The following is a 26,806-nucleotide window of genomic DNA, read 5'->3' as shown; positions in this document are numbered from 1 at the left end:
AGCCGGGGGGCTGTACATACACTCGAGCTACGTGCAAGCAGACAAAGAAGGGCGCCCGCATGCACGTATCTAAGCTCGGCTTCCTGGAAACTTGCTCGAGTCCACATCCGGCTGCTGTGGGCCGCGTGTGGAATGGCATGCAGGTTTTTTTACCGTGGCGTGGCAGGTGATTCTACAGAATCGACGCGGATATGTGCATGTCGGTACAAAGTTCTTCTGGGATCCATGGGATGAGCGTAGTACTCGTAATGTTGCTACTGAGGGGCGGTGGCAAACAAGCTCTTTGGACTTCTTCAATGGCCGTATTTGCTTGTCAGCTATGAAATCATAATAAGGTGAAGAAGTGTTATAGAACGTTTCTGCCTTATTTTGCAATGCGGCATATCGTTATCTTCTGATTGAGGATATCTTGGATGTTAGGTTGTTTTTACCGTGACGGCAAGAGCCTTGCATTGCGCGATGAAAAAACACCAGCGCTGAGCGCCGTAACAGCAGTATGAGACACTCACAGGCACTCGAAAAGCAGTGGGTGCGGACAGGCAAGACTTTGCGAGAGTAATCGCGTGGGCATGACCGCAGACATCCGATTCTCTTTTTTATATGGCTGCAGGTGCAGCCACCTTACTAGACCTCCACAACAGCGCATATATTAAATCTCCCAGTATCAGGCATTGGAGGAGTTTTAGGATTGATGCGCTTCGATATACACGCTTCCGCTATCTGTGCTTCAGCATTGTGTTGTGCGTAGAGCAGCTGCACCTGAGAGAGGAAACTGCGTCACCGTCCTGCCTGCGCGACTGTAAAGCCATGCGTAATTCATACTGGCACTTCACGGCGAGCGCGGAAAGAACTTTTGCAGCCGCAGTTCCTCGAAAGCGTCTACACATACTCTGGCGTGCGGAAACTCACCTGTGCGAGCATCTGAGTCGCTGTGACGCTGTAGCCTTGGTTGGGGGGCCCCATTGTCGCGTCGTGCGCGGTCCAAACCGTTTGTTGAAAAGTCCGAGAGTTCTGAGGCTGCTGCCGCCAATGCAGTGGCAATGCGAATGTAAAGACCGCCGTGCTTTAGGCAGTATAAGAAGCCGGTGAGGCATTTGATGACATCTCATCCCCCAGAGCTTCCTTATCGGGCACCACAGTCAAAAGAGAGCGCATTAACCAAGGCCCAGGCAAACAGCAGAGCTTCTCCGTTTCGATGTGGGGGGACTCTAGCACGGATTTGGGGGTTTGTGTGGTTTCTCGCAAAACGAGTTTCTGGCTTTTCGACGATGCCGGGGAACCAGATTGCAGTAGATGGAATGTTGTGCGCTACGGCCTGTCGGTTATGCCGCTCAGTTGCGTCCTTGCACCCAGTGGAATAAAAACTGAAGGCACAAGCCGGGTTTCCCTCGCGTATTCACCAAATATCACTTGAGGAGTTGCGCTTACGGGGATAAGGTTCTCTCATGTCAACGATATAGGGTATAGGGAAAGGTGGTTAACACCTCTTAGACAGCACTCTTAAACAACGAAGCTTGTCGTCATCGCCCTGCGGTCACATGGGCGTTCGACAGATCTGAGAAGGCTTGAAGCTTCAACGGCCAGAGGCCCAGGCTACCTCTTTTGCTGCACCCTGCGTGAGATATCGACTGTATATACTAGACTCCTTGAGTTGCACCAGACCTTGTTGATGGGCCACCCCCCCGAATGCCCTGAATATCGAAATAGTGATCGACGGGTACAACGGAAATCGTGGGCACGAGCGTGTCAACTTGTTCTGTGGAACCCCCCCTGAACTCGCCTACATTGTTTTAATGAGAAACTGCGTACAAAATAGTTACGAATCAGATCTAGCTCTAATTCGCCGCTCAATTTCCCAGTCCCGGTGCTTCCTCCTTTCAACAAATTAAACTCGGTTTTGCGTGCATGTAACTGCGGGCTCCCACAGCCCCAATCAAAAACCTACGAGTGTATTGTCTTTGCATAATTGGTACGAGACGTCGGTAGTACCGGGTGGGATTCTGTGCCTAGAAACACTTGTCTCTTCATGTTCCGAACAACAGGGAATACGAACATTCCACTGTTGGCGGGGTGGCTAGGGCGCCACGCATCTGTTTGGACGCCACGCCTTCAGCATAAAGCAATAGTATAGAAAGTCTGCAAGAGCTCGTGGAGCTGTCAAAGCATGGAGCGGTATGCGATGCGTCGGGATTCAATTGAAATTTGAACGAGAAGCTGCACAGTTGTCGCAAGGTGTGTTAGAATCTGCTTTTTCCTCATGGGATTGGCGCTGACAAGCAGGCGTGGATGTTTCCGCAGGGTGGCGCTTGTTTGACTCCTGAATACAAACCAGAAACCGGCCCTGTCCAGAACTTTGAAAATGGCGACGCATTACGGGAAACGCTTTGAGATTCCTTCTCAGTTTCCTGATATCCTTAGGGATTTTACGAGGGAAGTACTGAGAAACCAGCCTCAAGATATTGTCGCCTTTGCTGTTGAGTACTTCGATTGTAAACGAACGGTGAGTGTGTGACGAGGCTGCGTTTCACTAACGACTGCATTTTCGCTACTTACGCTAATATGTTACACTGCGATGCGGCTTCTATAAATGCTTCTGACGAATCAGTGACCCGATTTGCCTTCCGAGCCAGGTGCGTGCACTGAGATCTGCAGTGTTAACTACCCCACCCCGAAATCGCTACCGGAACGAAGATCGAGCCACGAGAGTTAATCCTTCGAGATTACGCAAGCAGGTGCTCACCCACGACCCTTGCTTGTGTGCAATTACTTTTTACAGGGAATGCCGACAAAGATGGTGGACAATCGCTTTGCGGTAACTGCGGTAAAACGGCCTGATGCCCCGGCGCCCACAAACACATCATGAACGCTCTGGCAGACAAGGAGTTGCATCGACTTATGTAGTATCTGATTGTGATGGTGCTGCTTTCTGATTAATAAAACTCATACTCGGGAGAGGACGCTGGAACATTAAGGCCCATGGAAGAACTTGACAGCCGGCAAAGTCAGCCGGATGCAGCTGCTGCGCGTCGGCATGATGGCTCGCCCCCTCCAGTAGGGTGAGGAGGGCGAATGATGCTATGTCCCAAATAATCTTGCCGCACGCTTGTCTGCCTTGCAAAGCGTATACCTGTAGCTTCAGGATGACACAGAGAACCATTTAAGAGTCGATATTGCGCGCATGCTCCGTGGCAGTGGGTTCATGTCTTAGGAGGATGCGTGCCGCGAAATGTGGCGAAATCTCTATTCTTCCCGTACAAAGTCTTTGCATGAAGATGTGATGCAGGTATCCGTGACGAATAGAGGCGTCTCCTAGTCTTCTTGTTCGCGCCATCAAGCGCCTGGGCCTCGTTTGGTTCTGCCACGAGGGGTGGTAGTGACGGACCCTCCTATGAACTACACAAGTCGAATGCATTGTGAGAGAGACGATATAGAGCGATTATACCAGTTGCGAGACCGTGTCGAGAAGAAGCAAGTTCAATCCACTGCGCTGACTAGGGGTGTGTCGCTTCCGCTCGCAACGCCTGAGACCAGCGAGATATCGGAAACCGCGACAGCGAATCGTCACCACGGAGCCTTTACAGTCGGAGGCGGAAAACAAGGTCCTCTATGGGCCTACAACAGTCTCTCCGTTGACCCAAAACAACTTGGCTTCAAAATACACAAGATGCGTTAGAATAGCGTAGCATAGGAAAAGGCTAGGTTCCACGAATCAACTAGCATTCATTGAGGAAGGCCCAACCTTTCACTTTCCTGTTTACGTTGACACTAAAACGGCGTTCACCGTGGCCAGGCACAACAGGTCGAGTTGTTAGATGCCAGAACAAAACTTTTTCGGGAATTGTGGAAGAGGATCAAGTAGTATCAACGACCATTACCATGACATGGACGGAGTGGAGCAGTTGAGTTTTTTCAAAGAGAGGATGCATCGTCAGAAAGGGGAGGAGGGGCACAAATGGAGGCACACGGTCAGCAAGCACTCTGATATGACCGAGATTCACTGAAAAATTACCTCCTCGAACATCTCCAAAGGGACGCTCCCCTGCTCCCTCTTCTAGGAATGCTCTGTCAACTCGTTGACCGCCTGTGAAGAAACCGCACATGCACAGCACAGAGATGAAGATCTCCAAGGAAAAAAATACAAAGCCCATGAATCCTGCGTACAACGAGCCGGCAGCAGCCAATTTAAACATAAGCTTCACCCCCACATTCATGAGGCTGTCGCGCAATTTCACAGAAATGCCGCGGCGGAACGGACGCGGAACACACGTGTCACGACAGCACTTGCTGAGCTAGCTCGGTGGCCTTTGCATGCATTCAGGAGCCGAATGCAACAATTTCCCGCACTCAGACTTCCATGGAGCCGTAGGTGGCGTTGCGGACTTACTCGGTGGATCTTTTGCAGCTGCATCGCCTGCCGATTTATCTGCGCATCCACACCTCAACGCATGGACAGAAAGCGATGTAGCGTCGCAAGAAGAAGCAGAAACTGTGCGTGATCTCCTCCGGTACATAGAAAAACTCAAACAATCGCTGTCAAACCCCTGGAACACCATTTGCTTCCGAACGAGATCAGCACGCAACTGCCTGCATCCCTCAACGACCCTTGTTCGTCTCTAGTCAAGGGTGAAGGGGCCTGAAGGCAGTCTCGATTCACTATGTATCTCTGGGCGGCTGCAGTAAAGGCCCAGCTCCTTCCAGCCCCGCGAACGTCGTCCCGTGGACTCACCATCTGCAGCAATTCTCGTTCCTCATCTGTCATGTCAGTCATGTTGACGGGTTTGATACTCTTCAGCCGCGTGAGCAGCCGGTTGAAAGCACCTGGCTCCGGCGCCTGACCCTCTAGCAGAGCCTAGGAAGAAACCAGAAGAGACGGCAGCGCACTCGAATGAGAGCAATGCATGCATACGCACGACAGGTTAAACATCTTTCCGCTGAGCGCTCGTCGCATGTGTGTGTCTTCCTCGCCTATGCAATCTACATGAGGGGGCGAACGCAATTCTGTCGGTAACGAAGAACCCGCGCGAATCATCACCCAGAAGCACATCCTCAAGATAAATGAATCGAAGCAAACCGATTTCCACAATTCGTACCATCCAGATGCACGCACTGGCATGGAATAGAGCCAGACTGCAACAGAAGCGGTAGGCCGCACTGCTTTGCAAATGCAAAGCGCGGGCATTTTACACTCACCATTGACGACTGGCTTATCAGCGACCTGCTTTGTTCGAGGTCTTCCTGTAGGGCTTGACGGTGAGCGCGCTCAGCGGCCGCAGCTGCTCCTGCCGCATACATGTGGTTCCTCTTGTCAATCATCTAAGAAATTAAGGAATAAACATTTCTACCTCTTAGAATATTACATCTTTCGCCTGTGCCTGGCGCGACAACACTTGAACGTCGAAGTTACAAGAAAAACACGCGAAAAACATGCGAATGGAGAGTCCTCTCTTCAAACGAATGCATCAAATAAATCACAGTGCCCCTGCACCTCTGAGGACGAAGAGACATTCCTCGCTAGCTACGTTGCAAAGTGGGTGCGCGGCCTAGTTGAGACGAGGTGTCTCCGTGACACGACGAGTCTTTTCTCACCTGCAGAAGCTGCTCCAACAAGCGATCCTGGTCGTTCAACTGAGAATACAGAACCGAGAATTTGCGCAAACACGACATGCCACATCTGTTGTGAAGCACACACACAATACGGTGGGAAATGGCACCGCCACACAAGCCTAATGGAGGAAACAGCCATGTCTCAAACACAACTCTTTCGGTATCTCAGACTTGCACGTCCATAAGCACAGACAGTACTCCCCTCTGTCGCTTGTCTGGACTTTATCTTCTTCCTCGCGCTGCTTACCATCTCCGCGAGAGCTCGGTTTCCTGCTGTGATGCGCCGCGTGAGATGTTGCTCTCGCTCTGCGTCCTTCGTCCGGTCGAACTGCCGTTCCTGAAGATGCACACCCCCCAACACTGGCTCTTCCATCAGCAAAGCCGACTTTCACCGCGAATGTCTACGCGGAGCGTGCAGAGAGCCATGCAAAAACAATAGACTCTTGCACGAAATCATGTCGCCCACAGCCTCCAAGATCACTAGCTGCCTTTCTTGAGCCGTCGTTCTCAGTTTAGTGCATGCCGAGTCGCAAGAATACGACGACATGTGCTCTCTAAAAGAAAAGCTAGCGAACACGGCCTTCTTCTCCGCCGAAATAGGCGTTCGAATTACGCCGTGTCTCGCGTCTAGACTACCAGCCGCATGCCTCGCGAACCACGAGCGAGGGACCTTCTGGGGACACTCACGAGACTCGGAACCCTCTGCATAAACCACGGAAACTTACGTCTTTCAGGCGCTCGATCTCGTTTTGCAGCTTCTTGATCTGCCAAAGAACAAACCACAAAGAATTCGCGGCCACACGTGGAGAGGCGGCGACACATGTGCTTACTGAAACCGGGTGAGGGCGAGAGCTCTCCCTTCCCGCTCCCTCGACCCTCCCCCTGCCTCCACATCTCAGTCGAAGACGACCCCTTGGCGCTTCTCGCTTACAGCCGTGGTGACTTGGTAGCTCGTGACGTCATCCTCGGAGTCGCAGTCAGGCACGATATCACGTCGCCTCAGGATCAGCTTCGTCTTGCTTTCGCGTTTGCCCTTTCTCCGCCCCGCCTGCCGGCCTCGTTCGTGGCCATCTGACGTAGTCTCGTCGAAGGTGCGGTCGCCGGATCGAGCGTCCCGCTGGAAGGGCGACTGAGATCGAGAACTCAACTCGCGTGCCAGTTGATTAGTGGAGAGCGATGCCGCGAGCCGTGACTCCGCTTCCGAGACCCCATCGGCCTGAGAGTGAAAGCAAAAATAAAAAACCAAGAGAGTCTAGCTGCGTTACGTCCCCGCTCCTTTCCACCTACTACGCCTCCTGCTCCCGCTAAGGCAGCCATGCGCGTCGCCAGCCTCGCGCGACGAGTCTCTGCAGAGACCAAGAAGTCCCCCCAGGGAAGTGCGACGCCCCGCGTCAGATGAGACGACGGCTGAGGACGAGGCGGATTGACAGATGAGAAACGGGGGAGCCACGTGCATGCACGCGAGTGCGAGCAGTCCGCCGTGCCGCGGAACACACGCCGCGCCATGCCCGCGACTTACGCGGCGACAAACCAGCTAGGTCAAAAGAGCCTTAAGACTTCGAAATACATGACAACGCGTAGTCTCAGTACGACATCATCGTACCGAGGACCAATCCCAGAGCCCTCCAAGACTCGCACCCTCTGTTAAACCCTGCAGATCTTTCAAGTACCTGTTTGACATAAAACTTCAGATTCTCCATCTCAAGCTTGACGACACGCGCGCGCAGCTGGCGAAGCTTCTCGGAGGCTTCCTTGTTCTGACGGGTCAGGTGCTTCAAATCGTCTTCCAGCACCTGGCGCCGCGGCCTGCAAGGGCTGGGCAGGCAGCCGAAACGCACAAGAAGAAAAACTGAACTTTCGGGAGCCGACAGAGGCCCCAGGAAAAGCCTCTGTTTATAAACTCCCTACGGCTGTACCAGTCAAGTCTTCGCTGGGGTAGTCGCAGCGAGACACACACTCAGGGCCGCTCAGCCACTCTACGGAGAAAATCAGCCGAATCGACTGAAGTGTGCCCCCCACTGCTTACCAGTATGGACTGTTTCGCTTTGGATCAAAAACCACTGCTCGGAGCTGGTCGAATTTGCTGCATGTGGCCGCCAACTCGTCGTAAGCCTCGAGAGTCTGGAGAAGAGTCGCGCAGAAAAGATTTGTCGCAGACGGCATACACGGAAAAGGGAGAGGTACGAAAAAAAACTAGCAAACGCAGGGCCCGAATGGATTCCGACGGAAAATCGGACAGTCACGATGAAACGCGCATGACACTTGGAAGCATCGCACCGCCGGGCACGCACGCCGCCGAGGCCACGAAAATCACGAAGAGGGCAGAGAAGCACGAGGGCACGTCGCAGAGTAGACTAAACAGCCTGAGACTTCGCCGGGACCCGGAGAGGGAGGCGTGAAGCAAACCGCATGGAATAGAGAGGTGAGCGCGATGAGAAGACAACAACAGGTCCCTAGTCGACCTGTGTAGGCATATGGGCCGCAAGCACGCAGAGACAGCACTTTTGGAGGCACAGGGAAAGGCACAAGAGTGAACTGGAAGGCCAGAGAGAGAATTGAGAAGGCGCCGCCGGACTCCGCGAAGAGCGCGAAACTCTCCTTCAAGGCAGGAGAGTGCTCCATCCGGCATGAAGCATGGGAGCACGACAACAAGGCTCTCACCCCATCGAGGCTTCCGACGACCAACAGGTGGAGACTTTCGAGGTACTGGATCTTCTCCTCATCCGTCTGCAACCAAAACACAACGGACAACACGCTCGCGGCGACTTCTTCTGAGACCCGGCCAGACACCCGACCGACTGCATGCAGAATCGACAGACCAGAGGGACTGCTTCCTCTACAGCGTGCGCCGGGGGAGGAGCGACCTGTCTGCAGTCGACGCTCCTTCCCACGCCGCGTCAGATTAGCCCTATACAGTTACGAACGCTCGAACCGCCAACGTGCGTCAATGGAGCACTCCCACTCATAGCGCGTAGTCCCACGGAGTGGACAGACGAGTGAGAAACTCGCGGATTTTCAACTGTAGGACGGGCAACTGGCTTACGCAGGTGCTGGTGAGCAGCCGCTTCATCCGGTCGAAGACTTGGTCCACGAGGTCCTTCATGGAGCTCAGCGCCGTCCAGACACTCTCCTGGCCCTGAAGAAAAGAAAAGCAAACGAGTACACCGTAGACCAGGGAACCGACAGCGCAGACCGGTTAAGAAAGGCAGAGACCAATTGCAACAGGTACTGCGCGTAGAAGGACACATGCAGAACGCAGAACTCCTTTCCTCTTGGGGCACAGCTTAGAAAAGATGTGGCACGATTCGGTGATTGAGCCAAGCGTGAAAATCCCAGCGACGTTACATGCATAAACGCGGCCAATGCAGCGCACGCATCGAGACTGGTGCATATGCATATGCACACGTATGACGTCCGCACGGTTGTCGCCGCTTAAACGCACCTGGGCGACGAGGCGCTTGCCTTGACTGACTAACGAGTCTGTGGCCGCTTCGCCGACAGTCACGTCGTTCGGATCCGTCGCAAAAACATCTCCTCCTCGGTTGACAAGCTTCAGCGCGTTCATGATGTCAGTCTGAGCAGCATGCGCGCTTCGCGCTTCACAGCGCATCGCTTTCTTCAGACTCGCCACTTCCTTGTGTGCGTCTGTGAGCATCTGGACGAGAGCCTCCGTGGTGGCACGAAAGTCTCTGGAGAGATACACAGACACGGCGGGAGCGGCGGTGCAGTCTAAAATATACAACCGATATTTCAACTTAGATGCACAGATCGACATGAGTAGTCCTTGTACGGTTTGTACCCAGTTGACTCCCCAGTTTAAGTTAGGAGTCGGAAGGAGTGATAGAAGAGATTCAGACGCGAATATGTGCATGCCCTGGGTAGACTTTCGCGATTTTAACGCGGATCAGAAGCGATCTAGTACGCGATGAAAACACACGATGCGGACACACATGCGAATGAAAGTCGCGAAGCGCCAGTTTGCGCGGTTGAGGCACGTCGAATAGGAGGCATACGCGTCCGCCTCAGGCACTCCTTGGAAGCCAACGTACATTCGAACTACGAGTGATGCAGAAACCGAAATGGCCGCCATTCAGTTGATAATTGGCGTTATCTCGATCCGCTGTACCAAGGCACACCAGTATCTGCAGGCGTAGCCAGTCCTCTCTTTTTTGTGTAGGCCGCTTCACTCTCCCTGCTGCGGCCGCGACTCCTGTCGGCTTCTCACCCGTCTTCCGTGGCTGCGTATAGCGCAGCGCCGAGGTCCGCGATTTGTCGGCGGAGCTTTCGGTTTTCCTCCTCTTGTTCCTGAATGAGGGTTTCGTGGCCGCGCACGTCGTCATCCGCCCGCCGCCGAGACTCAATTTCTGAGAAGCGCCGGTTCATATCGTCGGCGCGGGCGCGTCCGAGTTGAGCCTAGAAAGACGAAACGGCACAGCGAATCGAGCAGAGAAGAATGAACCTCACATCTCGCAGTGTCTGGCGGCGCTGTCTGCTGAGGGCAGGGGACGCACGAAAGCTGCGTGCGCGAGTCCTCTACGCGGAAACGCCCGACTTTGTGGGGCGTCAACAGCCCGTAAGGCACGAACGCATATTTCTTTCCACGACATTCCTTTGGTTTTTTAGACTCACCCTGAGGAAGGCGTTCTCTTGCTTCAAGAACTCGTTTTCCTCCCAGAGTTGCCGCGTACGCGGGTCGACGCCTCCGTCTTCCGCGCTTGCAGCGGGATTGAGCGCTGCGGGGGCCTGTGTCACCCCCCCGACTCCTGGATTTGCTGCGTCTGCGGACGCCCCAGCTCTTGGAGGCACCACGTTGACCTTGAGGACGAGCGGCTGATTCGCAGAACCTCCCGCAGCTGCAGCTCCGGGACTGTAGCGGTGGCCAGCGGGCAATCCAGCCGGCCGACTCGGCGTCTTCTCGGGTCCGCACAGCCAGCTAGTGCACGCTGCAGCGTCTCCCGTTTCTTCGCCCGCCATCTGCACGTCCGCAGCCGCAGACGCGCCTCGGCTAGCTGCGCTGGCCGGCGGCTGCACATACACCCCGATGCGGCGCGTGCGACCCGCGCGGGAACCACCGCTTCGGTTGCGTGAGCCCGCGGCACATCGCGAGAAAATGGGGCAACTGCCGCTTCTGGCGCTGCTTCCCGCTGCCTCGCCTTCTTTCGGCGGCAGCACCGTGATCGTTGCGAGGCGCGTTGCATTGGGGGTAACCCCGCAGGGGACGAGCCATGGAGGCCGCAATTGCTGTTGCTGCAACTGCTTGGCCTGTTGAGCGAGCAGCGTGCGCTGTCTCTCCTGCAGGGTCTTCATGTCCTGCTGGAGCTTGAGTTGCCTCTCGCCCACGTCCATGGTGACTCCCCGCATGAGAGATCGCTCCCGAGACGGGGCGTGCTCCAGCGCTTCAGACGAGGCCACAGTCGCGAATTGCCCCGGAGCCGCGCTGTCGCTTGCATTTATCGGCTCAGAGGACCCCGCGCTCACGAAAGTCGAACCCTGCGGAGGCAGCTGCGCTGACGCCCGCATCTCCTGCAACCCTGCAGGTATCGATTTCGCGGTGGAAAAGCGCGAGAACCCCGCAACGGGCCCGGCGGCCGCAGAGACAGCAGAGTATCCGGCGGGCGCCATCGACCCCAAAGACTGGATCTGCTGCGGCGCCCTGAGCCCCGTTCCTGATGGCATCAGTTGCCTGGAAGGCGATACGCTTTTGCTGGCCAGGGGGAAGGAAGGCGCGTAAGGAGTTCTCGCAGCACCACTCATGCTGTAACCCGGCGCGGCAGAACTTGGCGCGGGGGCCGTACTGACATTCATAAAGGGGCGTGAGCTGAGGCTGGCGGCTTGAGGGTGGTAGCCGGCGAAGTTGCCCTGCGGCACGTTCGGAAATTGAGCTGGTTCGGAAGCAAACCCAGAGAGGAGCGCCGCCGAGCCTCCGTGAAAGCTGTCTGGGCCCACGAGGGGGGCGGGATTTGACGGCGAATAGCTCCGGTACTGCCGCTTAGGCGCAAAGCGGACCGTTCGCGACCGCAGCGGCGGTCCCTCTCCAGCGTTGTTTTCGCTCAAAGCCAGCGCTGCAGACCCACCAGCAGGTAACGTGAAACCCGACGCGAACCCTCCCGAAGGGGCGAAAGAGTGCGAGGCCGGCGGCACGTCTGATCGCGCCGGCGAGGCAGACTGAGGCACAAAACCTGTAGAAAGTGACACACACATACAACACGACGTGAATCAGGCCGACGCGGATCTGCAGGATGCAACAGGGGCGCTGAGGACGACCCACGAATGACTAGAATCCTGGACGACGGGCACGCCTTGTGTATGCGCGCTCTCCGGACTTAGATCGATTGGAAGTGCACACGGAGACTCTTTCACAGAGCCAGATACTTCGCGTACTCCGCGTCGTGCGACCTCAAGGGACCGCTGCTGCCAAGGCAGACCCACTCTTATGGGGGTGTCATTATTCTGCACCCAGTCTGTCTTTGCACGGAGATATGTTTCCTCCAGCATTGCGAGTTCTGGAGTTGCAGAAGATTCTCTCTTTTTCCTCCGGAAACCCTATCAGAGCCCGCCCTATACACCGCATCCGCGTTTCGCTTCGAGCGGTTGGCCCAGCCCCACGACCCGAGGAAGGCGGCGGGACCGAAACAGTTTGAGCTGCACGCGCCGCAGTCAGTTGACAGTCATGGAACGCCGTGAGTGTCTGAGTGTCTCAGTTGATGACGTCTGTTCGTTGAGGAGGTAACTATGGGAGAGCCGGTACCTGACTGGAGGGGAGGGGGCTGAGAGTAACCACGAAGGGGGAGGTCGTGCCCTGCAGCAGTCGCCATTTGCAACAGCCCGGCTCAGTCTTCGTCCCGATTTTCAGGTATGCAGATGGACTTCCCCAAAGACTGGTCTTACAAGGCTTGCGAGTTCTGGAGGAGCTCCTGAGAGACCCTGGGGATGGCCGGCGAAGAAGTTCGGTGTATAGTCGCGGCCGCCGATGAGAAAGGAGACAGCGCCCAAAGTAAAACTAGTCTTCGGCTAGAACAGATGCCTGTGAGAGATGAGAAAATGCATGGAATATGACCGCGAAACGGAAGTGCTCAGAAGAGAGCGAAGCGAAGGGGAAGCACGCAAGCCCTGGTTTCCCCCCCTTCGGCTTGCTGGCGGTCCAAGTCCTCTAATTCAAAAAGCGCCGATGAGACGCAAGCGTCATACAGAAGGCGGACAGCCATGCTTCGACACAACTTTGAAAACATTCCGATATGGGACGGAACCCCATGACAACAGCGCGGAGTTGTCGCTCAAGGTCGTGAGAAAAAAAGCGGACGGGGTTTTGGTATCCAGCAGAGGGGAACAAGCGAGTTTTTGTTCGACAGAATGCAGAGATCGACTAGCTTGGCAAAAGTCCCCGTATCTAGGAAGATTTACATCGGATCTGAGGGGTCATATCCTTGGCAGGCCCGTGCGAAGGAGTTCAATTTTGTCGAGCCGTTGCTGCTGATGCAAAGCTCCAAGACGCGAAGGCGTCAATGTGCGTCCTCAAGCAGCTGCGAGTACGTCGCATCTCGCGTCCCGCAACATTCCTTGTGAACTTCAGTAAAAAAGGGCATGGAAGCAGCCAAACGTTTTCTCAACCCACATGAGTATCTCCGAGAGAAGAGTCATAACGGACAGGGTGAAGGACTCTTCTGCGGTGGAGATCGGCTGAGGGTCTTCATGTTTTGTCAAGACACTGAGCAGCACGCACGGCAGCCTTTCGAGTGAGGACACCACGAGTCCTGGCGAGAGAGGGCGGGCATGCGCACAACCCCCCAGCATTCTCCCATGCTATGCTTCTTTTCTTCAGTGCTAAAACGCCATGTTCCATTGCCGTAACTAGGGGGTCGATTTTGGGTTGCATACCATTTCAACGGCCGACTGACCCTCCTCCACATCTGCCAAAACCCAACAAGGCAACTCCAGCGGATAACCGTGTCTAGCACGCATGGCTGGCGAGCCACGAGCTGGGAAGGGGGGAGGGGGAGGGCGGATGACAGGGAGCGCATTCAGACTCCAGCGCTGTATCATGAGAAGCAGGCAAGAGAGGGTTTGAGGAATTGAAGTTGAGACATACTTGCGCGTCTTGACGCTATGCACACGCATGGTACTTTCGCAGGAGAACCACTGTGTCTCAAATCGGTTAAGCTGTTGGCTGTCCACAAAGGTGCCGATACCAAATACCGGTAGCACCTCTGGGGGATGAAAAAAGCGTGGTCACACAACACGTAACCAGCTCTGTTGGCCTGGTGAGTTTTCTGAATACGTGTTGCAGGGTGCCGCTCTTTGCGCAAGGACTCTGTCACAAATTACCCGGCAGTTCGCTCACCAGGCACGACAGCCAAGCACCCCAGTTGCTTGCCCGCTCTACATAGATTCACTGCAGCCAGTTGCGGCTTACATTAAATTTGGAGTCATCCCGGAGGGTTTGTGAATAATGGTTTCGCTCTTAAAGGCGGCTGAAAACACCTGTTGGCAGGTCGTCCTCCTGCGATCCCAGCGCTGCCACGACCGAAATGGGAGCTCCGCCGGCTGGCACGCTAAGACGCAACCGCCCAAAGTTGGCCATGACGTCGCCAAGCCGTGAGCTCACGGTGATCCCTTCTTTGAACAATGAAGGATCTCGTTCCTCGCCCCGTCTGGGTACGGAGCCAAGTAGCTACATGATCTGTCACCGGGCGGAGCGCGCCCTCTACAACGTAGCGGGGGAATTTCGGGGCGCTTGCAGTGCATAAAGTAGGAGCAGAGAGGCTGAAGATGCACACAGCTACGAGATTTATCCTGCGAGTCACTGAACACTCTGTTGGAGGTCCGAGTCCTACAACGGAGGTCATGTTACCTGCGCCTCCACATCGCTTAAAAATATGCGTTCGTGAAGTTTGCTGGTGGGTGACGGTAGTTCCAGCGTCACTCTCTCTCCGGCCGGTGGACTGCACCCTGCTAAATACCTAAACTTGCTGGCTGTCTTGTGTGGGATAGTTCTCCCCTGCAGGCCTACTACGCTCGTGGCCTTCGCAAGCTCTCGCCTCTGGCGAAGAGCAGCTGGGCTAGTTTTTACGCTGGGTATCACATGTAGTGAAGTTCGTGCTCAGGATCAACGACACACAAACAACAGCAAACGCAGCGACGCCTACACTGCTTGGCGTGAGTTATTGCAAATCCAGTATAGACTGACATCTACATTAAGGCAGTTCATATTATGCTCCCCGCGGCCATGCCCTGGAAGCTTCATGTTTCACTGCTCCATGACAAATCAGCTGACCGAAGGACGATGGGAAGCTAAAAGCATGCCGTGCTCGCTTACGCTCCCATGTGAGCCTGTAGGTAACTTCAGACGGAAAAATATGTCGCAAGCTCCCTGTTCCCACCTCACTTACATGATGCCGCTACGCGTCTGCGTCTTTAACGAAGGCGGAGCGCGCGTCTGAGATGAGGCCTTGACCCCGTACCCGCTTGAGAGTTGACCTGGTTTCCCCAAGCCTGTTTGAAAAACACCGTCCTTCCCGGAAAGAGTTTCCGGAAAAACAGGTAACCCCTCGACCTGCGTAACTGCAGTATACCCATTACTGCAAATTGGTTACCAGCCATGCCTTCCTGATGTATAAAACCGACGGACTCATCCACCTCACTCGACATGCAATCAGTAGAGGAGTCATCGGGTGCTCATGCACAACTGCACCCGCCCCACTGGCGAAATGAATCTCAATACGGCCACGCCATGGATGGCTTAATGCAGGGGAAATCCGCGCTCACGCGAGAAGCGCATGATCTATGTTTAGCATGGAACTTCAGCATCTCGAGACGTCCTACGATGCAGCTCCGCCTGTCAGAGGCCGGGAACCCACCGACTGCCATAACTGGCAGACGAGTTTTGGCACTAGCACTATAGCATAAAACCACTGGTCGCTTTTCGAATCTCCTGGCGCTCTGGATCCGTCACCGCACACAAGTTCATCAATGCCGTGAACGACCATGGACACTGTGGGCATGGCCCCTTGGGTGTGCGCGGCACTTTGGAACCCACCTCACCGCAGGCCTTTGACGGCTCATTCAAACCCGGTACCTGGAGAATAAAAACGACCCGTGAACAATGTCTTGTGGGGTTTTCCGGGAGGATCTTTCGAGTGCGAGCAAAGACTCGATGATGTGCCGGATTTCAGAGATTTCCGGATTGGTCTCTTCGGGGCTGCACACGAAAAATAGAGGCAGCCCTGACCTCGGTAGATTGGCGATGAACTTGAACATCTCCATACCACTCACTGTGCCGTCGTAGACCTGAGAGAGGTTGTACGGCAGTGCGCCGCCGCACCAAATGTAGTAGCAGATCATCCCCGTCGCCCAGGCATCGCGTAGAGGGGAGTACACTAACGTGAAGTCATCATTTTCCCTTAAAAAACCCTCCGCGCTTTGCGGGTCTAGATAAACGTCTGTCCCAATTCTCTGGAATCTTGTCGGTTGCCCGGAATTGGGTAAGATAGTGCCCAGATCCCCGACATACAACTGACCGTCAAGCCCAATAAGTAAGTTTTCAATCTTGAGATCGTTGTGCAGGACCCCGAGGCCGTGTAAATTTGCGACAACTTGAATCAGGCGCAAAATCAAATACATGCGTTGAGACACGTTCAGTGCTGCGGGGGGAACCGCGAGCAAGTCGCCCAGCATCAGCGGCATCGCCGTTACTCGGTTGAGAATAGCGAAATGAGAGTCTCCTTCACTAACAAGAGGCATGCCTTCCACGGATGCTATCCACGAGGGAGTAGCGATGCCGAGGCGACGTGAAACTGCGACGTCGACACACGAGGGGGCGAGGCGCCAGAACGCCATCTGCAGCCACTCGACAGCCTCCGCCTCGTCTTCCGCTTTGGCAGGTTCGTCAATCAAGCTCGCCTCGCAAAGAAATATCTTCAGCGCTACCATGCGGGGCCGCGCCTCGGCCGGCGGCACCGCAACTGACGCCTTCTGCGCACCGATGAATGCGTCGTGGTGCTCACGCGCTGCAACCTCTTCAGCCGCGAACACCATTGCTTCCGACCCACCCCCAAGGAGGCGCCCACCAATGAGCGACATCGTGGTAAAGGGCGGGTGCCGCTGCAAACAACGTACAGTGAACTCGCGTCCGGGAACGAAAAGCTGCTCTCGCCGGAGACTGAGCGCAGGCGATGCATGCTGGAACTCCCGCATGCTATTCTCCAGGTTGCGTCGAACGTGTTTGATGAGCGCGTTGGCACACTCAGGTGTAGGGATGATCTGCTTCATCTGCATGACGCAGCGCAGCTGCTTGCTGCTATTTGGAGAATGTTTCAACACGAGCTTGTGCAGCTTGCCCTCGCGGGCCCTTGCCAATCTGTGGGCGTGCCCCACTCGACCGGTTTGCCGGTAGATTTTCCGAACCATGCTCCACTCACGCTGAAGCGTTGAGGGCAGCGACTTCATAGCGTGCACTGCGGAGTGCAGCACGAGGCTGATTCGGTGGTCCTTGTGAGCTTCTCCAAAGCGCCACCGAGAGTGATGGCTGGCCCCAGCACTCGCATCCGCTTTGTCTCCTGCGCCCTTTTTGTCCTGTTCGTCACCGTGCATGCCTGTCTCGTCGCTCACAACCCCGCAGCTTGTCCCCCCCAACTCCCCCGCTGCTGAGCTGTGGCCATGCTGTTCTTTGCCCTTCCTCCACCCATGACCAGCTGCACGACAGGGTGACTTGCTTCCCTCCTCACTGTGACTGCGCCTTGCAGGCCGACCAGTCACGGCCGCATCAGAGGACGCACTTGTGTTCTCGAGTTTCGTCCCTCCACCATCGATTTTCGGCGGCACGCAGCGCCATGTTTCGTCGCCTGTTCCAATGTGAGCCGCGGGTGTTTGTGGCGTCGGCTTGCTGCCGCCCTGCAGCTCGGCCTCCATCTCACTGGACCGCGTCGACATCGTGTGCGATCCTCCCGCCTCCCGACCTGTCCGCGAAGCTTCGCTCTCCGCGTGTGCCTTCTCTGCCGCACTCTCTCGGTCGTGGGAAGAGCTCCTTGCCGGAGGATGCATATGAGGCAACGAGAGGGGGCCGAGCCCCTTTGGGAGACCGCAGTCACCGCCTCCTGAGTGCGTCACGGTCGTCGCTGGAAGCCCCGATGCGTCGGTGCCCTCCTGTACCGCTGGGCCTCCCTCAGAGGAGACACCAGAATTACTGTGCGCCTTTAACAGCTTGTCAGCTTGGCTACTTAGTGCAGAGGCTGGTCCCCTCCGCAGCTCCCCTGACCCGTGCTGCTCTGTAGCACTTCCGCCAGGATGGCCTACTGGGTCAGACGGAGCGTGATGTTCTTCGTGTCGGTGGGAGTGGCGATGGAGGCGAGCGAAAAACGACATTTTCGAGAAGACCCCTAGGAAAAAGGAAAACCCTCTGACGTCGCCCCTCCACCCCCGACGCTGCACATGCATATAACGCACGTACGACGCGCTCAATGTCTCCGCTCTGGAGCGCTTTCGAAAACAGCTACACGAGCCAGCGCAAGGCTGCGAGCAGCTCCGCCCCCTCCAGTCTGTGCGCCGCCTTGACCGACGGACTGAGACCAGCACAGAGGCATGACTCGACCCATAAAGCACGGCATGAACAGGCCGATACACATAAATCAGCCTCTTCAGTGGCAAAGCCGGATACATATGAATACGGGCACCACCAACCTTCGCCGGTGCGGCAAGACTTTACACTGCGCTCCAGAAGGCTGGCTCGTGAGACGCCGCGACTCCGCCTGTTTGTAAGCGGTGACACCACCGTGTGAGAAGCAGTTCAGTACAGATAGCCGGAAGAAACTGATACACTGGAATACAGTCAGTACTCCAATTATGGTCCTCCTGAACAGTTTATGACCGGTCAGTATGCCCTGATGCGCCCATGGATAGCCGCTCCGGATTGAACCTGGATGAGGCACACAATCAGCGAGAAACTCTGAGGAAAACAACACAGGCGACCAATCGAGGCATATCCCTTCCAGGGAGACCAACCTGCGTTGGAATGAATTGCTGCGAGCTCGACTTCGTTCGAATCCTCTCCGCACGAGTGCGTGAGGAGTCTCCCAAGCGTTGTCGCGTGTCGGCGTTCACGACGCGCACCTCGCTGGATTTATGTTAACGAGTACATACAGTACCAAAGAAGTCTCCTGCACACCGCGTGTCTCAACAGCTCTTCGGTCCCAGCATGCTAATACGAGGAATGAGGTCAGAAGCACGTTGTTTGTCGATCCTCTACGAAGTGCGCGGCGGTGTCGAGTCGGGCGCTACGTGGCTTGCTGAGCATGCAGCCCGCCGTGATAGACTGCCGCGGTGGCGAGCGAGTGGTGGCGTGAGCATTTACCGTGTTGCAGTTGGTCTCCAGTACAAGGGTATGTGCGCTCGCACCACAAAGTGGGGAGCGACGCTTCCCAAAGCAAGGGAAGGCAGCGCAGAGGTAATTTAATAGCTGGGTGTGTACTCGGGGCGACTGCTGAGTGCGCGTCAACAGAGGCACCTCGAAACGCTCTTAGCACATCAGGGATATGCATGGACACTGCTGAATACGCCAGCCAACTCTTGACGTCATGTCACACGGAAGCAAAACACATAAACATTTCACAGCCGTGTTGACACTTTCCGCGGTACGATGAGAAGGTGAGGAGGCAAGCAGCTCTTGGCGCCATAGCCTCCACCCGCCCGCTTGGTGCGCTGGGAGATGACCACGTCGTCGCGTCCAGCGTGGCGCTCGACGTCATTCAGCCGATATAGAGACGGGCACACAGAGGACCCTCACACACGCTACACCCATCGACACATATCATTGTGGTACTCGTGTGTGGCTGTAATCGCGAAGATGCACACTCCGGCTCCGGGCCGCAAATATGCGCTCTTGGCTGGGAAAAAATGTCCAGTTTCGTGGCAGTCAGGCGCGGGGCATGGTGACCGGCGCACGGAAAACCACCTCCGTTGGCGGGCTGCGCCTGATCCAAATAACCGATGAGTTAGTTGGCTGTATGCGCGTCGTCGTGAGCACACCGGTCGAGTCGCAGTGCCTCCAGACGCCCGTTTGCCGTTTGCTTTTCGTTCGACCTGCAGCCGCGGGGGGTCGTGAAAAAATTCTACATAATTCCTCCCTTACACAGAGACATCCGTGGATGTTGAGTAAGGCCTGCCGGCGAGCGCGCCGGTGGCGATACAGCCGCACAGGAAACGTTCCGACCCTCACTCTATGCTGACATCGTACGAACCTTTAGCGCATGCCTGAACAGTGGAGAGCCAACCGAAATTCAGACTGCTGTCAACTGCTTTGCCACTCGAGACCAGCTCGCACCTCCGCGGTTGTGTCTTGCAACTGGTATCCGGTTCTGCCCGGGCAGGAGAAACGCATCGGAAGCGGTACGCATCCCAAACGTAACCTGGCCCAGTTACGCGCATCATACAGCTAGATGGGGGGAATTGAACTGCCATCAGTTACGGATGCTCGGAAGAGTCGGAGCCGAGAGGGTCTCGGAGCGTTGTAAGCAAGCGTATGCGAATCCACAATAGCGAAACGGAGAGACAGAAATGTATGTTGGACAAGGCCGAGCTGTGATACTTGTTACTGCTTGGACTGAGCAACACCAAACGCTTCTTTTTTGTTGCTGTAGAGAACTGGTCGGCTGCGCAAGCGTCAGCGGAAGGTTAGAAAGGAAAGACGTTCAACGGGGCTGTCGCTGGCAGAGACGAATGTTCTGACGTTTCCTCTTGCACTCCCACCCACGGAGAATTACATGGAGCTGTGGATGACATTCATCATTTGAAAATGCGAAGTGTTCTGCTTGCGCAAACACCATACAGAACAGAATCCACCAAAACTCCAGGCAAAAGCCAGACGCCGACCACATTCAGCACGACTGCCCTCAGTGGCACAGGAAGACTAGTTCCGCGCACAGCAAAGCACATGGACCGTGCAGAGCGGCGTCCTTCAGCCTATGAGTCCCACGAAACACAGTTTTTCCTTCTCTTCCCCTACTCGCTGTTCGCTAGCTGATATGCTGACAGCCACCTGGCCCCTGTGCACGCCACAGTCATTCAAGGAATCACATCAGGCAGCCACCAGCCGTCTAAAATGTCTCTGACATGCCTCGGCAGACTGCAAATAAGAGGGACTGTGCTGTGAGACGAGACATCCCCCCTCTGCGTTACGGCAGAGCCACGCAAACTCCGTAGAGGCGCTTGACGGGGAGGGAATCTCGAATCATGCTGCACATACCGTGCCAAACGTTACTTTCGTAGTCCTGCGGCAAGCCGTACAGCACCACCGGATGGTAAGCTGTCATTAGTGATGCCGTCTCCGATCCTCGTTGAATGTCACGAGGGCGTGAGGGGCGATCGGCTGATACACGGCGGTAACTTTATCACGTTGCCGCCGTGTACCGTCCGGTTGCGTCTTGCTGCAGCGGCGCTGAAGCTCGGCGTCAGAGTTACTGGCGCCTGCTTAGCTGACTGTTAGATTATCGCACACCAGGGTTTATGCCACGCATCACTGCGATGTCAGGGGTGCCTTGGTAATACATCGCGCCAGGTACCCTAAGTAATCTGGCGTGAGAACGAGCCCTACCCGCGCTTTGGCTGCCACAGTGTCGCCGCTTAGGCGTGATTCTGGCCTTCCGCTGAATCGAAGTCAGCCACCGAGGCACACATCCTGGCGATTAACCAGGATCGCCTCATCAGTGCGACCGGACGGCCTGTGCGCGAACGAGAAAGGAAACGAGCTGGTAAAAACGTGGACCTCCTTAAATAAATACTTGTTTTCGGGGACCACAGCGATGCCCTTGTTTCGATGCAGCCAAAACGAGGCGGTTCGCGCAAATCACAAACAGCTGACCATCGAGCCTTGACTGTACACGAGACGACTCTTTCCTGACAATACTTCAACCCTCATGAAATGAAGAATATTTTGCTTCGCCTTCTTTTGCTATTCTTGTCTTTCACTTCTGTACACACCGTAGGCAGACTGCGAACGTTCTTCGCTTCTTGGCTCGCACGCAGCGGATCGAAAGACAAGGTCAGCTGACGTTCTTCTGTCCGCTTCGTCTCTTTTTGTGTAGCTAGCGAGGCGGAGAAAGAAATATAGATTTGTTTGTGAGCGCGTATAAGATGAGTGCTGTACTCCGGCCAACTGACGTACTGCAGGGTGACCAGGCGCAAGCCTTGCCGCGACATGACAAAGAATCACAAGGTCCTAGCGCTGATCGATTCGGGTCTACGCCCTTTTTCCTCTACGTCTTCGTCTCGGTGATTATTCTTCTCCACGCTGTTGCGTTCGTTGCATGGTTTATTTTCTTCCTGAGAGACCTCGCAACCAACAAAACAGCATCTATCAAAACCCCTGGTGTCAAGCGGGTTTCCGACAAGAAGGACCCGTCCGCCTCTGCCTCAGAGCCTTTTACCAAAACAACTAGCGCCGAGGGCGTGCCCAGCACTCTTTACCGAGATTCTTTGAGACAGCGAAAGCCCAATCCCTCTCAGAGTTCTGTCGGATCCAGCTGAACCACCTCCCCCGAAAGGAATTTCGCTTTTTTCTTGTCGCCTGCCAGCAACCCGGGCGAGGTTATATAGTTTGGGAGGTGGTGCGATTACGTGCCGCTTCTCCTCTTTTCCGACGCGTTTTTGATGCACTGTAGCCCCCTACTGAGTACTTCAAAGGAATCCAGTCTTCACTGCTACGTGATACCGGCAAGGTTACACCGCGTGAAGATCCTGGAGCGTACGAGCCGCGTCGATTCGTGCTGTGCTGGTAAAGCTCCGCTAATCTTCAAGTTTGTGTGCAGCCAGTTCCTCGATACATGTCGGATGAAGACGCGGGAGGCGGCGTGTATGCTGAGGGAGACGACATGGGGCAGACGCTGACTTACTTTAAGAAGAAGGACACGGCGTTTGTCTCTTTCGAGGACCTCGCCGATGACATACGGCGCGCAAAGTAAGCCTCCAGAGGCCACGTTTTAGATGAGCGTAGAGACAGGCAGAAGGCGAGCCTCATCTATAAATGCGGAGAGGGCAAACCTGCTCTGTAATAGGGGTCCGGATTGAGGTCCTCGCCGTGTGAGGATATCCGCGGCCATGCATGCAACTTTTGTGGACTCAGACGGCAACCCTCACAGGCGGTTGAACGCAGTTTACATCGTAGATTTATGCCCCTGTTGGAACCACTGTCCTTTCTGCTTGAGTGTCGACATGGAGGGAGAAGCAAATGGTATAATTCGTGGGGGGGTCGGGGGGGCGCGGGGGGGGGGGGGGGGGGGGGGGGTTGAGCGTCCTAGACATCCATGGAGAGCCCTTCCGAAGTTTGTTAGCAAGATCCATGACGCAAAGGCGAAGTGCTTTGTTTGCAGCTGGCGCCGAGAGAGCTTAGGAAAATGGTGTATGCGTGTGTTTTCCCCCTCCCAGATATGTCGTGGCGCTCACTGGCGCAGGTGCCTCTGCGGAGAGCGGCATCCCTACATTTCGCGATCCTTCTGACGGTTTGTGGAAGAAGTAGGATGTCCGCTTGACGTCTTGAGCTCGCATGTGCCCTGTAGCCTTTTCAGTATCTTGAACAAAGTGCAGCATCTGAGATATCTCACGGGAAGTGCCTCTTGCGTCCGAGTTAGGGGGGAAGCACGGACCTTGATGCGTGCTTCATTTCACGGGCTGTCGGTGACGTGACTGGCGGGGATGCATAGGCTTATGATTCGAGATTCCGCCGTAGCGTCGGCGGTTACAGAGTTGCTTACCTCATCGTCGCCACAGATGAGGTTTCGACCGCATGTCTACAGACTTGCAAATCAGCACGCAGTGTGGAGTTCTAGGGAGCGCGCAAACCCGGCTGTCCTCCTACGCAGCCGGAAAGATAGGCTTCCTTGGTTCAGTTTTCCTGCAACGGATGTTGGGCGGATAGAGTTGACTCGTGGATCACTCCACACTCGTGAATACGGTCTGTGACAGCGCAATTGTTTGCGTGTGACTTCACTCAGGTACGACCCTGCGGTGTACGCGACCATTTGGGGCTTCTGGAGACATCCGGAGAAGATTTGGGAGCTTCTGCACGATTTCATGCTGACAAACGACCCCCAGCCCAACCGTGCCCATGTCGCGCTCACAGATCTGCAAAAACTGGGCTACCTGAAAGCCATCGTCACGCAGAACGTTGACAATCTGCACCAAGATTCTGGATCCACAAACGTCATCGAGTACCACGGCAGTCTCCTCTCGGTACGCACCCAAGCGCGTCTGCCGCTGGCTTTGCAGGCGCGCGAGTGGAAAAGATTCTCTCCCGCCACGTCACCAGACTGGGTGCAAAATTCATTCAGTCCCAAGTTAAGATCGCAGAACTACATCTTGCTTGTGTCAGAAGAAACCGACCAAGGCGGGTGTATCGCAGTGGCTTCCGTGTGTCTCTGTCTTGAGGTTACGATGGGATAGAGGGCACGGGGGAACGCCTAGGTTTTTCCGACGATGCGCGTCTGAAACAATTCCAAGCATGCGGGAACCGGCTTGAGCGGCAGATAGACTTCTACATACGCGTCTTCCCTTGGGGCAGCGGTTATGCGGGTCGCGCGGGGCACCGCTCTCGTATGGCGTCTCGCGAGCAGGGTGTCTTGACTGCCTAGCTGCACTCGTCAGCTGCGCGGGCTCCTATTTTGTTTAGGCGACATGCACACGTTGCAAAAAGAAGCTGCCTCTTTGCAAGTCGATGCTCCAGGATGAAAGCTTCATGAAGGTCCTGCCCCCAAAGGTGAGAGAGAGTTCAAGTCGAGCCGCACACTCACTCATCCCCCACGCAGGAGAAGGTAGTCACTTTTCAGTTGACTACGCACCGACAAAGGGGCCTCTGCGAAACAACACGAGAGGAGTGCGCGCCCCTAGGACAAGTCCCATCACGAGGGCATTGTAGGTCCGCGTCACTCTCGAGGCAATTGACCTATCCCGGAGGCGCCATCGGGCTCGCGCGTCACGTGTGCACCAATGCAAACAATCACTATCACATGCCGAGCAGTAGCGAAATCAACCGGTGTTGCGGAAGCAAATGGTGTCGCGGAATTAACTGGTGTATTGACTGCGCTAGGGGGGTTGGGAGATGCCGGGTGTTCATGCGAGGAGGAACCGAACGAACGCACAATGGCAGTTTCCGTTGTGGTGGTCGTTTTTTCTAAAACCCATCTGCCACCCCGCGTCAGCTCCCCTAGAGTTTCTCGTGTCGTGTGCGTGGTCAGTGCTCATGCGGAGGCATTTTCAAGCCCGACGCCATTCTGTTTGGAGAAGGCATCCCCAGTCAGGCCGTGCGCGACGCGAATCGAGAGGTTGACAAATGCGATCTTCTTCTCGTTGTGGGCACGAGTGCCTCTGTAAGCCCGGCCTCGGATCTGCCGTACCGCGCCATGCGTGGAGGCGCCAAAGTCGTCGAGGTACGTTCAAGCGCGCAACCTGCAGGCTCTGAACCGCGAGAGAGCGGGCGCGACGCTCAAAGCCCTGCGGTCAATGATAAGAAAACGTGATTTCGGCACCCAGGGACGCGATTCGCGACCGAGGTGAACACCCAGTCTGCCTTCTACACTCAGTTCTGGAGCTCTCTCTACAGAGGCGTCTACGCCGCCTGGTGCGCAGCCCTAGCCAACAGCATTAGTATACGCGAAAGGAGCGTTCGCTCTCTCTCTCATCACTCCGAGAGCGAAGGTTGACCGCCTATTTTCCAGTAGCTAGGATGACTCGCTCAGAACGCCCACGCCAGCCGTTTTTGGAATCCTGTGAAGAAGAGTGTTCGGCTCAACTCCCCGTGGAAAGAAGGAGCCGCATGCCGTGGACTCGGTGTTCACACTGTGTGTCTGTGGTCCTCGATGTCGCAGGTCAACTTGGAGACAACCGGACTCACAAACCGCATCAGCGACAAGTTTATTCGCGGCCCGTGAGTCTCCCCCTTGCCTCTTTCTCCAGCCTCTTGCGCTACTCACTTTGCGCTGTTTTCTCTGCTATCGCAGACATTAGCCAGTGTGGCATAGGTCCGTTTTTCCCGCGCCGAAGGGGGACGCTACTTGTTTTTGGCAACAGCAGCGGAGGACACTTGTGCGCTCGGACGGTTGTTCGCCTCTGTATTTTCAGCGCAGGTTTGCCATTGTACGCGTAGAGGATCATCGATCCATAAGCGAGTGCTGCCAGTGGAGGATCACGGGCGGATATACAGGTTGAAAACTTGATCGACTCATGCATGCGGGCAGATCCTAGCCGTGACTTCATCGTTAGGCGTACATAGCCGATGGACGGCGAGCAGCGGCTGTTTCACGAATATGCGTGCTCGGTGCGGTGTCTTGCTTACACGTTCAGGGCAAGCCAGTTGAGTCGAACTGTAGCGGCTCTGAACGAAGGTCGAAGCACGGTCACTCGAAGCTTCAAGCAGTCAAGCATCTAGTGGCGCCGCTGAGGGTCGCTAAAAAAGAAGCACCCCCTACGCCTCGGAATGTTGATTACAGCGCGCATCTCGTGTTACTTGGGCGAGATTTTCTCCTGTCTGAGATACGGTCGTGGGCGAGTGTTTATAGCGCAGACCCGTTTTGAACATCAATTTCACAATGCGTGAATGTTTGCTCTGCGACCATGCTATCGCTTTTTTCCTGGGCGCTCGTCGCCGCACAAGGGATCGTGTGAACATGAGCACACGGTGAAGCAACACTAGTGCTCACCGTAAAATCACGTCCTTTTCTTGCTAAGAACGCCTTCACAGCGAGTACACTGCCACGGGCCTGCAGACAAACTTCTCTATCTAACGTCTGGGGCGCTCGAATGTGCCTTCGCACGGAACAACTGAGAAAAAAACCCGTCGCTTGGCACGGGTGATTACATACAGTTCGCGCTACCTTTATCAGGAACGAGTCTACGTCACATAGTCAACGTGGAGGCGACGTCGCGGCCTCTCCAGCTTTCCACTAAGACTGGCAACCAGCCCGCCACACCGGAAGAGCGGCACACGTTTTTAAAAAGAGTTGGAGCGTGTCTGTACAGAGAAGAACGCGCTGTGTCCATACAAACACCTCGAGCTGCTGTAATACTTTGGCTCTGAAGATGCGGCACGCACGAAATAGTGACCGGTTCCACGTTGCAGCAAAACTTGAATGATCGAGACACCTGCTCGGTAAAGCTGCAGCAGCGGGCGACTTTGCCACGACTACATTCGTCCAGCTGTACAGATACCGTGAGGAAAAACGCCACG

General features: G+C 55.4%; 4 protein-coding genes across 4 annotated transcripts; 2 read left to right on the top strand and 2 right to left on the bottom strand.

The window, feature by feature from the left end:
* Positions 1 to 4,051: 4,051 nt before the first annotated feature.
* BESB_059590 (uncharacterized protein) lies at positions 4,052 to 12,419 on the bottom strand (the record flags this gene model as incomplete). The annotated part of the gene is made up of 15 exons (XM_029364373.1): positions 4,052 to 4,081; positions 4,727 to 4,849; positions 5,191 to 5,313; positions 5,587 to 5,625; positions 5,852 to 5,941; positions 6,330 to 6,368; positions 6,536 to 6,820; positions 7,275 to 7,419; positions 7,631 to 7,725; positions 8,266 to 8,331; positions 8,648 to 8,740; positions 9,047 to 9,293; positions 9,830 to 10,017; positions 10,234 to 11,783; positions 12,353 to 12,419. 15 exons carry the CDS (start codon positions 12,417 to 12,419, stop codon positions 4,052 to 4,054), a joined length of 3,180 nt encoding a protein of 1,059 aa, XP_029219081.1.
* Positions 12,420 to 15,663: 3,244 nt separating this feature from the next.
* BESB_059580 (uncharacterized protein) lies at positions 15,664 to 17,961 on the bottom strand (the record flags this gene model as incomplete). The annotated part of the gene is made up of 1 exon (XM_029364372.1): positions 15,664 to 17,961. One exon carries the CDS (start codon positions 17,959 to 17,961, stop codon positions 15,664 to 15,666), a length of 2,298 nt encoding a protein of 765 aa, XP_029219080.1.
* A 3,762-nt stretch (positions 17,962 to 21,723) lies between these two features.
* BESB_059570 (uncharacterized protein) lies at positions 21,724 to 22,116 on the top strand (the record flags this gene model as incomplete). The annotated part of the gene is made up of 1 exon (XM_029364371.1): positions 21,724 to 22,116. One exon carries the CDS (start codon positions 21,724 to 21,726, stop codon positions 22,114 to 22,116), a length of 393 nt encoding a protein of 130 aa, XP_029219079.1.
* A 296-nt stretch (positions 22,117 to 22,412) lies between these two features.
* Positions 22,413 to 26,008, top strand: BESB_059560 (histone deacetylase SIR2; the record flags this gene model as incomplete). Its single annotated transcript, XM_029364370.1, has 7 exons — positions 22,413 to 22,546; positions 23,014 to 23,100; positions 23,580 to 23,817; positions 24,254 to 24,340; positions 24,819 to 25,010; positions 25,449 to 25,507; positions 25,924 to 26,008. 7 exons carry the CDS (start codon positions 22,413 to 22,415, stop codon positions 26,006 to 26,008), a joined length of 882 nt encoding a protein of 293 aa, XP_029219078.1.
* Positions 26,009 to 26,806: the final 798 nt, after the last annotated feature.

This window comes from Besnoitia besnoiti, chromosome V, assembly GCF_002563875.1.
Source record: "Besnoitia besnoiti strain Bb-Ger1 chromosome V, whole genome shotgun sequence".
Classification (NCBI taxonomy): domain Eukaryota; phylum Apicomplexa; class Conoidasida; order Eucoccidiorida; family Sarcocystidae; genus Besnoitia; species Besnoitia besnoiti.
Note: the sequence above shows the minus strand (reverse complement) of the source record. Positions and strands in the feature narration are given on the sequence as shown.